The sequence below is a fragment of the Vulpes lagopus genome, chromosome 8 (genome assembly GCF_018345385.1).
Source record: "Vulpes lagopus strain Blue_001 chromosome 8, ASM1834538v1, whole genome shotgun sequence".
NCBI classification, from domain to species: Eukaryota; Metazoa; Chordata; class Mammalia; order Carnivora; family Canidae; genus Vulpes; species Vulpes lagopus.
Genome location: NC_054831.1, coordinates 120993937 through 121007053, shown reverse-complemented (window position 1 = coordinate 121007053; position 13117 = coordinate 120993937). Strand labels below are relative to the sequence as shown.

At 52.4% G+C, this 13117-nt stretch overlaps 1 protein-coding gene across 1 annotated transcript; it reads left to right on the top strand.

The window, feature by feature from the left end:
* Window positions 1-3123: 3123 nt before the first annotated feature.
* Window positions 3124-6249, top strand: RAB42 (RAB42, member RAS oncogene family). The gene is made up of 2 exons (XM_041766971.1): window positions 3124-3407; window positions 4175-6249. The coding sequence occupies exons 1-2, from the start codon at window positions 3169-3171 to the stop codon at window positions 4596-4598; spliced, it is 663 nt and encodes a 220-aa protein (XP_041622905.1). The 5' UTR covers window positions 3124-3168; the 3' UTR covers window positions 4599-6249.
* Window positions 6250-13117: the final 6868 nt, after the last annotated feature.

Here is a 13117-nt window from a genome sequence, read left to right as displayed (position 1 = left end):
TCGGTTGGGCATCTGCCTTCCGCTCAGGTCATGATCCCAGGGTCCTGGGATCAAGCCCTGCATCCATCTCTACTTGGCTGTGTACTTGGTGGAGAGCCTGCTTCTCCCTCTGCCTCTGCCCACCACTCCCCCTGCTTGTGCTCTCTCTCTCTGTTGACTAAATAAATAAAATATTTTAAAACAAAACAAATAAATGAATTAATTACTGAATAAAATTTGGCCAAGACCACCTAGATCTCATACAAATGTGTGCAACTCGCCTGCCGTGTTGCATGTTCTCCAGAACTACTGTGTGAGGGGGGCTCTATGACTTGCTTACTTAGCAGAAGGGGAAGCAGGGTAGGGAGGAAACGTCACTCGCCCCACCCCTAGTCACATAGTGAGTCTCTGGCAAGGTCTGCTGACATCTGGATTCTGGGGCTAGATGCTGGGGGGGGAGGAGGGGACAGGCACCTGACCCTGGCCCACAGCCGGAGTGTCTGAGAGAGGAAGTTCAAAGAGTTGAATGCTGACAGTGCGCTGCCCACGTGCAGATCACAACACAAAGGCTTCTGGGAATGCTGGGTTCAAACTGCATTTCAAGCTGTTTCAGGCCCCTCTGCCTCTGCTCCAGCTGCTCCTGCCTGGAGCGCACTTCCTCCTGGAACTCCCTAGCTCTTACTTTTCCTGGGAGACCCAGCATCCTGCAGGAGGCAATGCTGACCCTGTAGCTCCCTCAGTCCAGCCCTTTTGTGGGATTTGACTGAATTAATTAATGACTCAATAGCACTTACCCACTTTCATTCATCCTTTCAAGCATAACTATTTGCTGAGTTCCTCCTTTGTGCTACACACTGAGGATACAACCATTCATGTCTGCCCTCAAGTAACCTAGGAAGGAGACAGCTATCGCAGTGGACAGAAGAGCATGTGACCTCATTGGCCAGTGAGAGGCTTCCTGAGGGACAGGGATCTAACCTAAGGTCTGAAGTAGGAGTTAGCCCTTTGTAGAGGAGAAGAGTCTGAGCAGTGGGCTGAGAGGAGGAAAGATGTTCAGCATGGCTGGAGCTCAGAGTACCAGTGGTGGGTAAAGAAGGGGCCAGAGGCATCCTAGGGACTTGACACAAAATATTTTTCCAGGAGCATCTGGGTGGCTCAGTGTTTGAGCATCTTGCCTTCAGCTCAGGTTGTGATCCCGGCGTCCTGAGATCCCCAGGATGGAGCCTGCTTCTCCCTCTGCCTGTGTCTCTGCTTCTGTGTGTCTCTCATGAATAAATAAATAAAATCTTAAAGAAATATATTTTTCCAGCTAAACAGAGTGAGACGGAGAAAATATCTCGATCGAGGAATCAGTGGGGCAGGCTGATTTGGGCAAAGCTGGCAGGAAGGATTCTTCCCAGAACACACTTTTCCTGAGGCTCCTCAGGGTTCCTGGATTCTCAGGCTCCTCTTTACTACTCCTAGAGGTGGGGGATGAGCAGAGATAGGGGGCGCTCTCGGCGGCTCTACCGTGCAGGTGATTACGTGGAGACCTGTCAAAATGGCTTGTTATTGATTTGTTAGGAGTTAAACAGAAGAAGGGCACCTGGCTGGCTCAGTTGGTAGAGCATGTGACTCTTGATCTAAGGGTCATGAATTCAAGCCCCACTTTGGGTGTAGACATCACTTACTTATTTACATACATACATACATTTTAAAAAATAGCTAGAAGAAAACCTGGGCCTTCCCAGATCCTCAACCTGTCCAGACAGACACAGAAATAGCAAAAAAGGCTTTGACCTTGAGAAAAGTTGGCAGCTAGTCTTCCTTAGTGACCATGGAGCCTCAGGGTCACTCTCTGAGTCTCAATTTCTTCATCTGTAAATATGACCAGAATAGCAACATCTTGCAAGGTTCTGTGAGAAGGAAACATGATGATTTGATAGTTTGCAATACTGAGGATTTTCTCTCGCCACAAATTTGCCAAAACAAGTGAAACTGGTAAAGTCCACCCACAGTGCACAGTGAGATTAAACAGAGGAGGGACCCCTGGGTGGCTCAGCAGTTGAGCGTCTGCCTTCGGGTCAGGGCGCGATCCTGGAGTCCCACATCAGGCTCCCTGCATGGAGCCTGCTTCTCCCTCTGCCTGGGTCTCTCTGCCTCTCTCTCATGAATAAATAAAATCTTTAAAAAAATAAAGTAAACCAACAGAGGAACTGTTTTGGGACCAGCCAGAAACCCAACCTTGGCCCTGACTGGAGAGGGTAGACTGGCTCTTGGAGATGGCTTATTCTTGCCACTAACCCAAGTGGGACCTGATCACTGTGTTCCGTCCTCTAGGTACTTGGTTTGCAGTCCCCTTTGTGGGCTCAAGGGGTAATGAAGAGTGAGACAAACTCATATGTGAGTCTCAGCTCTGCTCTGTGACCTGAGACAAGCCTCAGTCTCCTTGGCTCTAAAATGGGCACACTATGGCCCTCTCAAAGTTGTTGCCCGCTGAGCGTGCAGAACTGACCCTCTGGCTTCATAAATGTAAGTTGTCCGCCCCACAGGCCAGTTGCACTCCCTCTGGAATGGCTTTCGCCTATGTCTGCCTGCTCACCAGCCCTGTTGGCATCTCTCCCTGAGCCCTGAGGCCCAGCCCGGGCAGGTGCTGAGGACGCAGTGGGGGGGCTGTTGAACATTGAACCTGACCATTGAACGGAAAGCCCTGGGAGGCCCTGCGCCAGGGCCAGTGGGGCTCCGGGAAAGGATCACCTGGGTGGGGAAGGGGCACCTGTAAGGCACCAACTTTCTAGGCTAGTGTCTCCAGCTCCGTCCGCAGGGGCCCAACCAGGGAACTGCCCGGAGAGTGGGGCTGAGAGAAGCCGGCGACTGAAGGAGTTGGACGCTCGGGGTTTTAAGCTCGGGCCAGGGCCTGTCTGGTTCTCGGGCCTCGCTCGTCCTCCTCCCCACATTGCCTTCGTTAATCTCCCATCCCGCGTAGTAGGGGTTACTAGAGGACGAAACTGGGGCCCCCAGAGAAGACAGGAACAGGCCCAGGGTCTTGCCGCCCGGGGCTGAGGGGCGGGGCAAGGAGCTGGCCTCCGACGGCGGGGCGGGGCGGCGAGGGGGCGGGGTCTGGCTGCGGGCCTCCGACGGCGGGGCGGGGCGGGGCAGCTGGCCACCTAAGGCTGGGCTGCTGGGCGGCGGGGCGGCGGGACCCAGGCCATGGCCGCGGGGGGCTGCCGCTACCAGTTCCGGATCGCGCTGCTGGGGGACGCGGCGGTGGGCAAGACGTCGCTGCTGCGGCGCTACGTGGCAGGCGCGCCCGGGACCCCGGAGCCCGAGCCCGAGCCCGAGCCGGCGCCCACGGTGGGCGTCGAGTTCTACAGCCGCCTGCTGCAGCTGCGGGCCGGGCCGCGCGTCAAGCTGCAGCTCTGGGACACGGCGGGCCACGAGCGCTTCAGGTGCGGGCGGGGCGGGATGAGGGACCTGGTGGGGAGGCAGTCCCCCCAGAGGGCTCGGCCTCAGTGGTCCAGGTACAGACCTGGGGGCCCCTGCCCTGGTCTCTGGCCCTCCACGTGGAGTCGTTCGTCCCACAGATGCAGCCGGTGGGCTAAGCCCCTCACCCAGAGGCCTGACACCCTGGCGCTGGGAGGGCGCAAGGGCCCTGCCACGGAGACCCGAGGGATGGGTGACCTGGCTGCTGAGAGAGCCCACTAGAGCAGAGCGAGAAGGATCAGAAACACGGGAAAGGAGGAGAGGGTTGGGGTAGCCTGGAAGGATGCCTTAGGAGTTGGTCAGGCAGAGAACTGGAAGCAAAAAGCTGTAAAAAGCTCCAGGAAAGGGATCCCTGGGTGGTGCAGCGGTTTGGCGCCTGCCTCTGGCCCAGGGCGCGATCCTGGAGACCCGGGATCGAATTCCACGTCGGGCTCCCGGTGCATGGAGCCTGTGTCTCTGCCTCTCTCTCTCTGTGTGACTATCAAAGAAAAAAAAAAAAAAAGCTCCAGGAAAACATCCCTTTTCCTCCAGAAATGAAGGAATGGTCCAGAGAGGATGTGACTCGAGCTTGTTCCATGGCTGAGACACAGGCACTATATTGTGAGAGACAGACACCAGAGCAGTACCTGGCAATGTGTAGGGAACTATGAGGAGCTTGGGCGCAGGGAAAGCCCTGCCTTTTGGGGGGGCCTTGAAGGTATAGACGTCTCCCAGCTCACTCCCTCTCCTTCAGGTGCATCACCAGGTCCTTCTACCGAAATGTGGTGGGTGTCCTACTGGTCTTCGATGTGACAAACAGGAAGTCTTTTGAACATATCTTCGACTGGCATCAGGAGGTCATAGCCACTCAGGGCCCCGACAAAGTGATCTTCTTACTGATTGGCCACAAGAGTGACCTGCGGAGCACCCGCTGTGTCTCCGCTCAGGAGGCAGAGGAGCTGGCTGCCTCCCTTGGCATGGCCTTCATGGAGACCTCTGCTAAAAATAACTGCAATGTGGACCTGGCCTTCAACACCATTGCTGACTCCATCCAGCAGGCCCTGGAGCAGGGGGACATCAAGATGGAGGAGGATTGGGGGGGTGTCCGGCTCATCCACAAGACCCAAGTCCCCAGGGCCCCCCCAAGACAGCAGCCCCCAGGTCCTTGCCAGTGTTGACTGTGGGAGGGAAAGGGTTGTAGCAGTGCCAACCTCAAAAGTGCTCCTGGGATGGGGAGTATCAATATCTTTCTTGAGAGCAAATGGCAGGATGTATCCAAAGGGTTAATATAAACTATCCTTGCAGTCACACCTCCTGGATTCTGGGGTTTCAGAGCTCAGCTCCTTTCTGCTAGAAAGCTCTAAGAAGCCAGGTGTGCAGCTTCATGTCCTTCAGCGTCCTTCAGCATGTTTCCTCAGTTGTCAGTGGGGCTCTTGCTACAGCGGGGGTTGGGAGGGTGTGTGAAAATGAGACAATGGATGGGGGGACATGCTCAGCCAGAGCCAGCCATACCATAAGAACTGAATGACAAGAACTGTCCTCACCACCCTTTCTCCTCTGACATTTCTGGCAGTGCTCCTGAGCTTGGACGCTGAGACGCACTGAGTCTGGACGCTGCCATACGGGCGAGGAATTTCAGGGCAAGCCTACCTGGGAGCCTCCTTAGGTCCTCAGACTTGGATGAGTCTTAAAGTGTGCCTTGGAACTCAGGGTTGCTGCCCAGTGCCCCGTCTCCAAGGCCGGGCGCTGGATCTGGATCTGGGAGGCAGGGATGAAGGCAAGCGAGCATCCTAGGTCAGACAATAGAGGACGCTAGGAAATAGTGGACACCCACAGCCTCCTCCTCCCACTTCCAGTACCCCCCCTCCCCCAGCTGCTAGGAGTGCTGCTCTTAACGGTGATGACAGTGATGATGCTGTGCTCACAGCACCCTCCAGGAACTGCCTACCCCTCAGGGCTGACTGCATCCAGTGTTGATCTGTTGATCTACTGAGGGATAGAGGCCTGGCTCTCTTGCCCCAGCTCTGAAGGTCAAACCCAGCATCATCACTCTTCAGGGGGCTGATTGAGCCCATTGTTCTTAGTCACAGCGAAATTCTCCCTCTGCTCCCTCTGCTCCCACTTCCTACAGTTCCTCCCCAAAACAGGTGTTGATCTCAACAATCCTCTAATCAATGTCAGCCCACTAATCCTCATCTCAGAAATTGCCTCCAGGGGAACAGGAGCCGCTAGGCAGAGAATGTCCTAGGGCAATCAGGGAAGGCTTCCTGGAGATGGGGTTTATGTTGGTAATATGAGCAAGTGTAGAGGAGAGGCCATTGTGCCAGTGGGCACAATAAAGAGCACAAGCACACTCACTTTGTGACCTGGGGAGCTAATCGGTCCCAGATTCCTCCTCAGTATCATATGATTGATAATCCCTTCTTCAAGGGTTCTTGGGAGATTTCCAGTCAGGGTGGGTTTCTTAGCTTCCTCTCCAAGGGGCTGGGCCAGGGTGGGTCTCCCCATGCACTGCCTCCTCTTTTAAAACATCACTCATCCTTAAGATAGTCTTGCAAGGTTGGCAGTTACCCTCATTTCACAGCTTGGAGAGGGAGAGGGGTATGGCTTGTTTTTTTTGTTTTGTTTTGTTTTGTTTTGTTTTAATAAGCATCTACTCTTTTCTGGGCTCTGAGGATGCAGCAGCGAACATGACAGAAAAGCTCTCCTGGAGGATCCCTGGGTGGCTCAGTGGTTTGGTGCCTGCCTTCAGCCCAGGGTGTGATCCTGGAGACCCGGCATTGAGTCCCATGTCTGGCTTCCTGCATGGAGCCTGCTTCTCCCTCTGCCTGTGTCTCTGCCTCTCTCTCTCTCTCTGAATAAATAAATAAATCTCAAAAAATATATATATATATAAAAGAAAAAAGAAAAGAAAAGCTCCCCTGGGGTTGACATTTTAGTGGGAGAGAGAAAAAAAATGAGTAAATAAGTGAACTAAATTCCAGTTGTAAAAGTGCCAGAAGCCCACAGATCTGGGAGACAGGTGTGAGAGAGATGGGACAGGAGGGCCTCCCGGAGCTGAGAGCTGGGAGAGGGAAGAGAGGGGCCAAGCTAAGAGGCAGGGCTGGGCATGAGGAGCAGTGGCCAACATTGAGGACTTATGTCCATGTGAGGTAGGTACTACTATTCAATTTTACTGATGTGCAGACTAAGGCCCAGAGAGGTTAACTGAAGCCAGTAAGCAGAGGGAAAAGTCCCAAGGCAAGGCACAGGTAAAGAGCTGGGCTCTTTCTAGTAATTTACTGGAGATCTGAGCAGCTACTTTAAGTGAACAAGCAGGGAGTGACCTTCAGCTTGGTCTGTGGTTTCTCATCTCCGAGCTTCCCTGACAGGAGTACAGTGTAAACCAGAGCTTGTTTGGGAGATGAGCAGCTGGTCCTGAGGATGGAGGTCAGGAGTTTGCTGTCGGATGTTCAGAACCGACCCAAATCCCTAAAGAGAGGAAGAAAAAACTGACTTTTCCCCTGTCCAAATCCCATCTGGCCACGGGAGGACAAGCCTGAAGCCCAGGCCCACCCAAGGCTGGGTCCCTCTCCAAGAAGATGTTGCCCACTGTCCCCAGCTGCCTCCCCTGGAAGACTGTTCAGCAGGCTGCAGTCACATCTCTAAGGCTCCTCAGCCTCAGTTTCCCATCTGTTAAATGGGGAGAACAGTAGTTTCGATCACACAGGGGTGTTGTGAAGATTAAATGAGGCATTATGTGAATTCCTACTACACACATGAGCTCATGCATTGTGGGCTCTTTCTATGGCTTATTAACCCCTGTGAGGTGGGGCTGAGCTGTCCATTTCATAGACAGGGACCTTAAAGTCCATGATAGCAAACTGATGTGGCTCAGCTGCTAAAACCAGGCCAACTGAGTGTTCCAACAGCCTTGTCCACTGCCTCAGGCCAGGCCCAGAAGGTCCTACCTTGTGTCTCAGGGCCCTGGTCCCAACCTTACAAACCCCTCTCAGTGTCGCAAAACCTCTGGAGACTGCAAGTGGCTTCGATGGGTAGAATTCTGGCAGCAGAAGGAAGCAGCCCTGCCCAGCCCAGTGGCTAGAGGAAGAGCAGAGAAGAGCAGTGGCGGGGCAGACCCACCTGGTAGCCCTGCCTCTCCTCCCAGTGCAGCTCAGAAGCAGCCTCCACGCTGGGTGCTACTGCTGTCACAGGTCAGGCCCTGCAGTCTCTGGTGTAGGCTGGGCCACCTCCCTCGCGGCCTGTAGGGTAGTCCCTGTTGATTCAGCACCCACAGTGCCCCAGAGGGAAGTTTTTAAAGTACATTTGACATGGGTGCTCCCCTTCCCAGTTTCCTTCCCTGGCTCCGTATCACCGCAGAGTATACTCAAATCCTCTCCCCATAGTCCTGGCCCTCCCAGACCTGGTGGGTGCTGCCTCCCCACACCACCTCAACCCTCCACTTTGCCCTGACAAATTCCCAACCACCTGCAGCCCTGGGCTTTGCGCGGTTCCCTTCCACTGGATGGCCCCCCAGCCCTCTCCCCTCTACCTGGGTGATGGGATTAGCCTCAGATAAGTATCACTTCTTAACCACAGCATCCCAGCTGCCTGAACTAGGGTGGGCTTTGCAGTCAAGCCTGGTCTAACTCCCAGCTCCACTATGTGTAACTGTGGGACCCTGGGGAACTCACTTCATCTCTGCAAGCCTCAGTGGACTTCTCTGGAAAATGAGTCTGGCAATACCTAACTAACAGGGTTTTAGAAAGGTTTAGGTGAGAAATGAAAGGTAGTGCTGGTCACACAGTAGGAATCCACAAAATGGAAGTCCTCTTCTTCCCCTCAGGGTTTTATTGATCACTGTAACGGAACAGAGTAAAAACACTGTGGGGAAATAACAAGGGCTCCATGCTCTAACGAAGTTCTTAAAGATCGTGACCCCCCTCTGGAGATGTGAACTGGGCTCTGCTTCCATACTAAGGATGAAGTTCCAGAATCATTCCCTGTGGGTCTATCCCTAGTAGTCTGAGCAAGCAAAACTCAGTCTCCAAAGCTGCACCCTGACTAAACCCTCCAGCCACAGCGACTTGGACAAGGTCAGGCTCTCAGGCCTGGGTCCATGCCTTCTGCCCTTTTGAAGAGACAGTCGGCCACCCATGGGACCCTTTCCAAAGACCCTACCCATACTGGGAGCCACTGAAACCTAGCGGGTGGAGAGTGAAGACACATTCTGCCCTCCACACATAGGCTGGAACTGAAGATGTCTGGGTGGGAACCCAGCCTCTGTCCTCTACCTCTGAGCCTTGGTCTTCATGGTAAAACAAGAACAATTCCAACCTCGAAGCTTTATTGGAGGACTAAATAGGACAACGTATGTGAAGTGCCCAATAATGTTAAGTTCCTTCTGCTAATAAACTCCCTTTGGGTCTTTCTCGTGTCAGTCCCTGCACTGGAATGTCCTTATTCCATCTCTGTCAAAACTCTGGTTCATCCTTCAAGGCTTGGCCTAATGTATCAATACCTTCTCTGAGTCTTCAGGACAACTGGAGATTTCAGGCTCTGTTATCTCTTATTTTGCTCCACTAGACAGTAGTGTTTCAAGGCCAGGGCTCCCATGAGAAGGATGGACAACGGACCAAGAGCATAGGTCTGGGTTGGAGCCTGCTCAGGGACCTCAGACAGGTCATAATGACCTCTCCAGACCTTCATGTTTTTACCTGTAAAATGCGGGGCTGCAGTGGGTGACACCAGGGCCTAATTTCTTTCCTAACTACAGGCAATTGTAAGGGTTCAGTCCAGTTCAGCTGCCTCCTCCCCGCTTCACCTCATGCAAGCACAGGGGACTTTCCAGGATAGCTTTCTGGTCCCAATGGCAACTTCTGTGTCCTCAAAACTCACCTGTATTGTTGCAACCAGCCTCTACCTCTATCTTTTGGTTAATACTTTCTCAGGAAAACCTCGCACGCCATATTCTTTTACTCTTAGCCCCAAATAACTCCAGCAACTTCCTGGCTGGTCCCTCTCCCACCTGCTTCCTACTCCATTCTGTACACTGGCAGCCAGAGCAAGGCTTTTAACATGTCAACACAATGACATTAGTCCTCCACCAAAAACCCCACCGGTCCCTAGCACCTGCATGGCTTTCAACCTGTTTATATGCCTGTTTTTAGCATCAGAATCCTCTTATCAGATGGGAGTCTTTCTATTCGGCCTAAAATGTCCAACAATTATGAAAGGTATTGCTCAGGGTCACCTGGGTGGGTCAGTCAGTTGAGTGTCTGACTCTTGATTTCGGCTCAGGTCATGATTTCAGAGATCAAATCCCGCATTGGGCTCTGTACTGAGTTTCCTCTCTCTCCTTCTGCTCCCTGCCCTCACTCTCTCCTCTCTCTCAAATAAAGAAATAAATAAATCTTTAAAAAAAAGAAAAAAAGAAAAAAAAAAAGGGACGCCTGGGTGGCTCACTGGTTGAGTCTTTGGCTCAGGTTGTGACCTGGGTGGCTCACTGACCGGACCTTTGGCTCAGGTCGTGACCTCAGAGTCCTGGGATCGAGTCCCGCATCAGACTCTCCACAGGGAGCCTGCTTCTCCCTCTGCCTATGTCTGTGTCTCTCATGAATAAATAAATAAAATCTTAAAAAAAAAAAAAAATAAAAGGTATTACTCAGGCAGAAGAGGGATGGGAAGCCCAAAGCCAGTCAGCTGGGCTGCCTACACTACACCCACCCCTGCAAGACAGACAGACACACTGTACACACACCACACATACACACATGCACATGCACACGCAAGCCTCTGAAGCCCGAGTGCTGGACCTTGCCACTATACCTGCAAGCTGCTCGCCTCTTGAGCTTACTTCCTGTTCATCTCTGGCCGTCCTCTCCCAGTGTTAGACCTTGTGCTTGAGCCATCTTGATGCACTGACCTTTACGCCTCTGGTTCTTTGCATATGCTGTTCTTGGTCACCCCCATTTTGTCTCCATAGGACTAAGGGGGAGTTAAGGGAGAGTTAAGAGTGCAGGCTCCGGAGTCAGATGGACTTGGCTAAAGCCTTGGCACCAAAGCAAGCTGTGTGACCTGAGTAAGTTCCTTAAACTCCTTAAATCTTGCCCCCACCCTCCACCCAGAAACCTGGGATTACATGATACTACAATTAAAGTGAGTGACATATACCAAGCACATTCTTATTTCAGACTTGTGGGAAAAACACAATGTGCTTATCCATGGAAGGTGTTTAGCAGAGCACATGGCACCTGGAGGCATTCTACAAGGACCCTCTGCAAGGACACTGGAGCACAGGAGTCCACTGGCCCTAATGCCCTATCTTCCACATCATGCTGGGCTCTGGGACTCAGTCAAGTGAGTGTGGTTACTTAGCCTCGTGCCCAGGGTGGGGCTGAGCTGCAGCAGGGATGGGCACACCAAGTCAGAGGAGGCCTTACAGATCACATGGTGATGCCCTGTCCTGTATCCCTACACACAGCCACCAAAGATCATGAACCACACAACCATCTTTCAGATTTCCCCTGCCCTCCACTTCACTACCACCACCTCTATCAGGCAGCAGGCTTCTCAAGGATCTGTCGCTTCCACACTTGTCTTCTTCCCCTCCCAGCTATTTGTTCTCCACTGGCTGGCCAGAGTGACCTTTTCTCCACACACAAATCTGATTAAGAGCCTACAGTTGCTCCTGCTACCTTCTGGGTAAAGCCCACTCTTGCTGGGGCCTGCAAGGCCCTGCACGACCTGATCCACCTCACAGCACTGCTTGAGATGGCTTCCAGGCAGGTCTCTCTCCCTCAGAGATCTCCAAGCCTTCACCTGAGTCACTCAACTCAGCTGGTCAGACTCCCTCTCTCACCCTGTCGACCTCTCCTTTGTAGCCCTAGGCACAGAGGTAGGTTCTTTTGTTTTTGCTTTTAAAGATTTTATTTATTTGAGAGCGAGTGAGCAAGAGAGACAGAGAGAGTGCAGGAACGGAGGAAGGCACAGAGGGAGAAGCTGACTCCCCGCTGAGCAGGGAGCCTGATTCAGAGGTTGATCCTGGAACTTCGAGATCATGACCTGAGATGCAGGCAGACACCTAACTGACGAGCCACCCTGGCACACAGAGGCAGGTTTTTTGCTTTATTTTTGTTTTTGTTTTTAAGATGTATCCATTTATTCCAGAGAGAGAAAGAGAGAGCACACAGGGACAGAGGAAAAGAGAAATCTCAAGCGGACTTCATGCTGAGCCCAAGCCCCATGCAGGGTCGATCTCAGGAGCCTGAGATCACAAGCTGAGCCAAAAATCAAATCAGATACTTAACTGACTGAGCTCCCCAAGCGCCCCAGGCAAGTCCAGTTTTACACTCACCCTATCGCAGGACTGCTCCCTGTGCTTTTATTCATCAGTGTAGCCCATTGCCCAGCACAGGCCTAAGCCCAGGCCCAGCTTATAAATATTTGCTGAATGCATAAACCCCTCTACATACAAGTAGGACAACTCATGATAGATGAAGCCACTTACCTGTCACACAGCTGATCAAGAATTGAGAACTTTGGACTCTACCTCAGCTTTCTTCATTAAACTGCCCCAATTCCTTTGTCCCTTTCTGTCCTCAATGGAGGATTCAAAACTAACTCTTGATTCCTTCTTGGCTGTCAAGATCAGTGACTTGCTCCTGATCTGGGAACTCAGCAGGAGGCCTTTTGCTGTTTGAGATCACCAACAGAACATCCTTTGAGAGTGTCGCTCAGTGGCACTGGGAGGTTCAGGAAAAAGTGAAACCCTTCAACATCCACTTCCCGGTTGGAGGCCACAAAAGAGACCTGGTGCCTGGGCAACAGGTGATGCTGGAGGAAGGGGAGAAGCTGGCTGCCTCTCTGCATGCTATGTTGAGACCATGACCAAGAGCAACAGGACCATCAGCACAGCCTCAAGAGATCTACTGGGCTTGAAGAGAGGGGTTCTGGGGTCAAATTCTGAGTGGGAGGGAGTGAAAAGCAGGGCAAGGAGGATGTGCCTGTGCTGGTAACCCCTGGATAAAACAGCCATGCCCTCTGAAGCCCAAGGAGCCCTGACAATTCACAAGGGCTATGCTGGGCTCAGGACAGGATGATGCCGGGTGTTGCAGAAGGTCAGGAGGCCTTAGGGGCCTGGCTTCCTCTGCAGGATGGTGAAAATACCGAGATCAGGGGTATCAACAACTAGAACAGACAATGCACCTGCGCAGACTGGCTCTTCCCCAGGTCACTGCCGTCCTTTCTTAGGGCCAACGATGAATGCCAGGAGATCCAGAAGAGAGGGTCAGAAAAGGCTTTGCCAAAACCAGGATGCCTCTTCAGCTTGGCGTTCACGAGGACAGGTCACTCTGCCCCATTCTTATGGCAGAGAGACCGGACTCAAACTCCTACTGATGGTGTGGCCTTCCTTGGAGTAAAATAACAGAAAAATTCCTGGGTTTTCAGCCTCACAGAAATGAGTAATGGTGCTGCCACCTGCTGACAGCTACATCCAGCCTTGCTTGTCCTCAACTCCCTCTGGCCTTTCAAAGGCTGGACCATGTACCCTGTCTTTCGATTAATAACTTCTTTATTCTGGAAAAGCAAATGAAAGTCATATTCATATAAACACTGACATTACAAAGTACAGGGAAAAGAGGAAGGGAGAAGGAAACACAAACCTCTACAAATCCTGCTAATACTGTCTCACCAAACAAGACCATAATGCTTCGTC

Coding starts and splice junctions, on each gene's coding strand:
- RAB42 (XM_041766971.1), top strand. CDS start 3,169: ATGGCCGCGGGGGGCTGCCGCTACCAGTTCCGGATCGCGCTGCTGGGG. Junction 3,408..4,174: donor GCGGGCCACGAGCGCTTCAG/GTGCGGGCGGGG, acceptor CCTCTCCTTCAG/GTGCATCACCAGGTCCTTCT.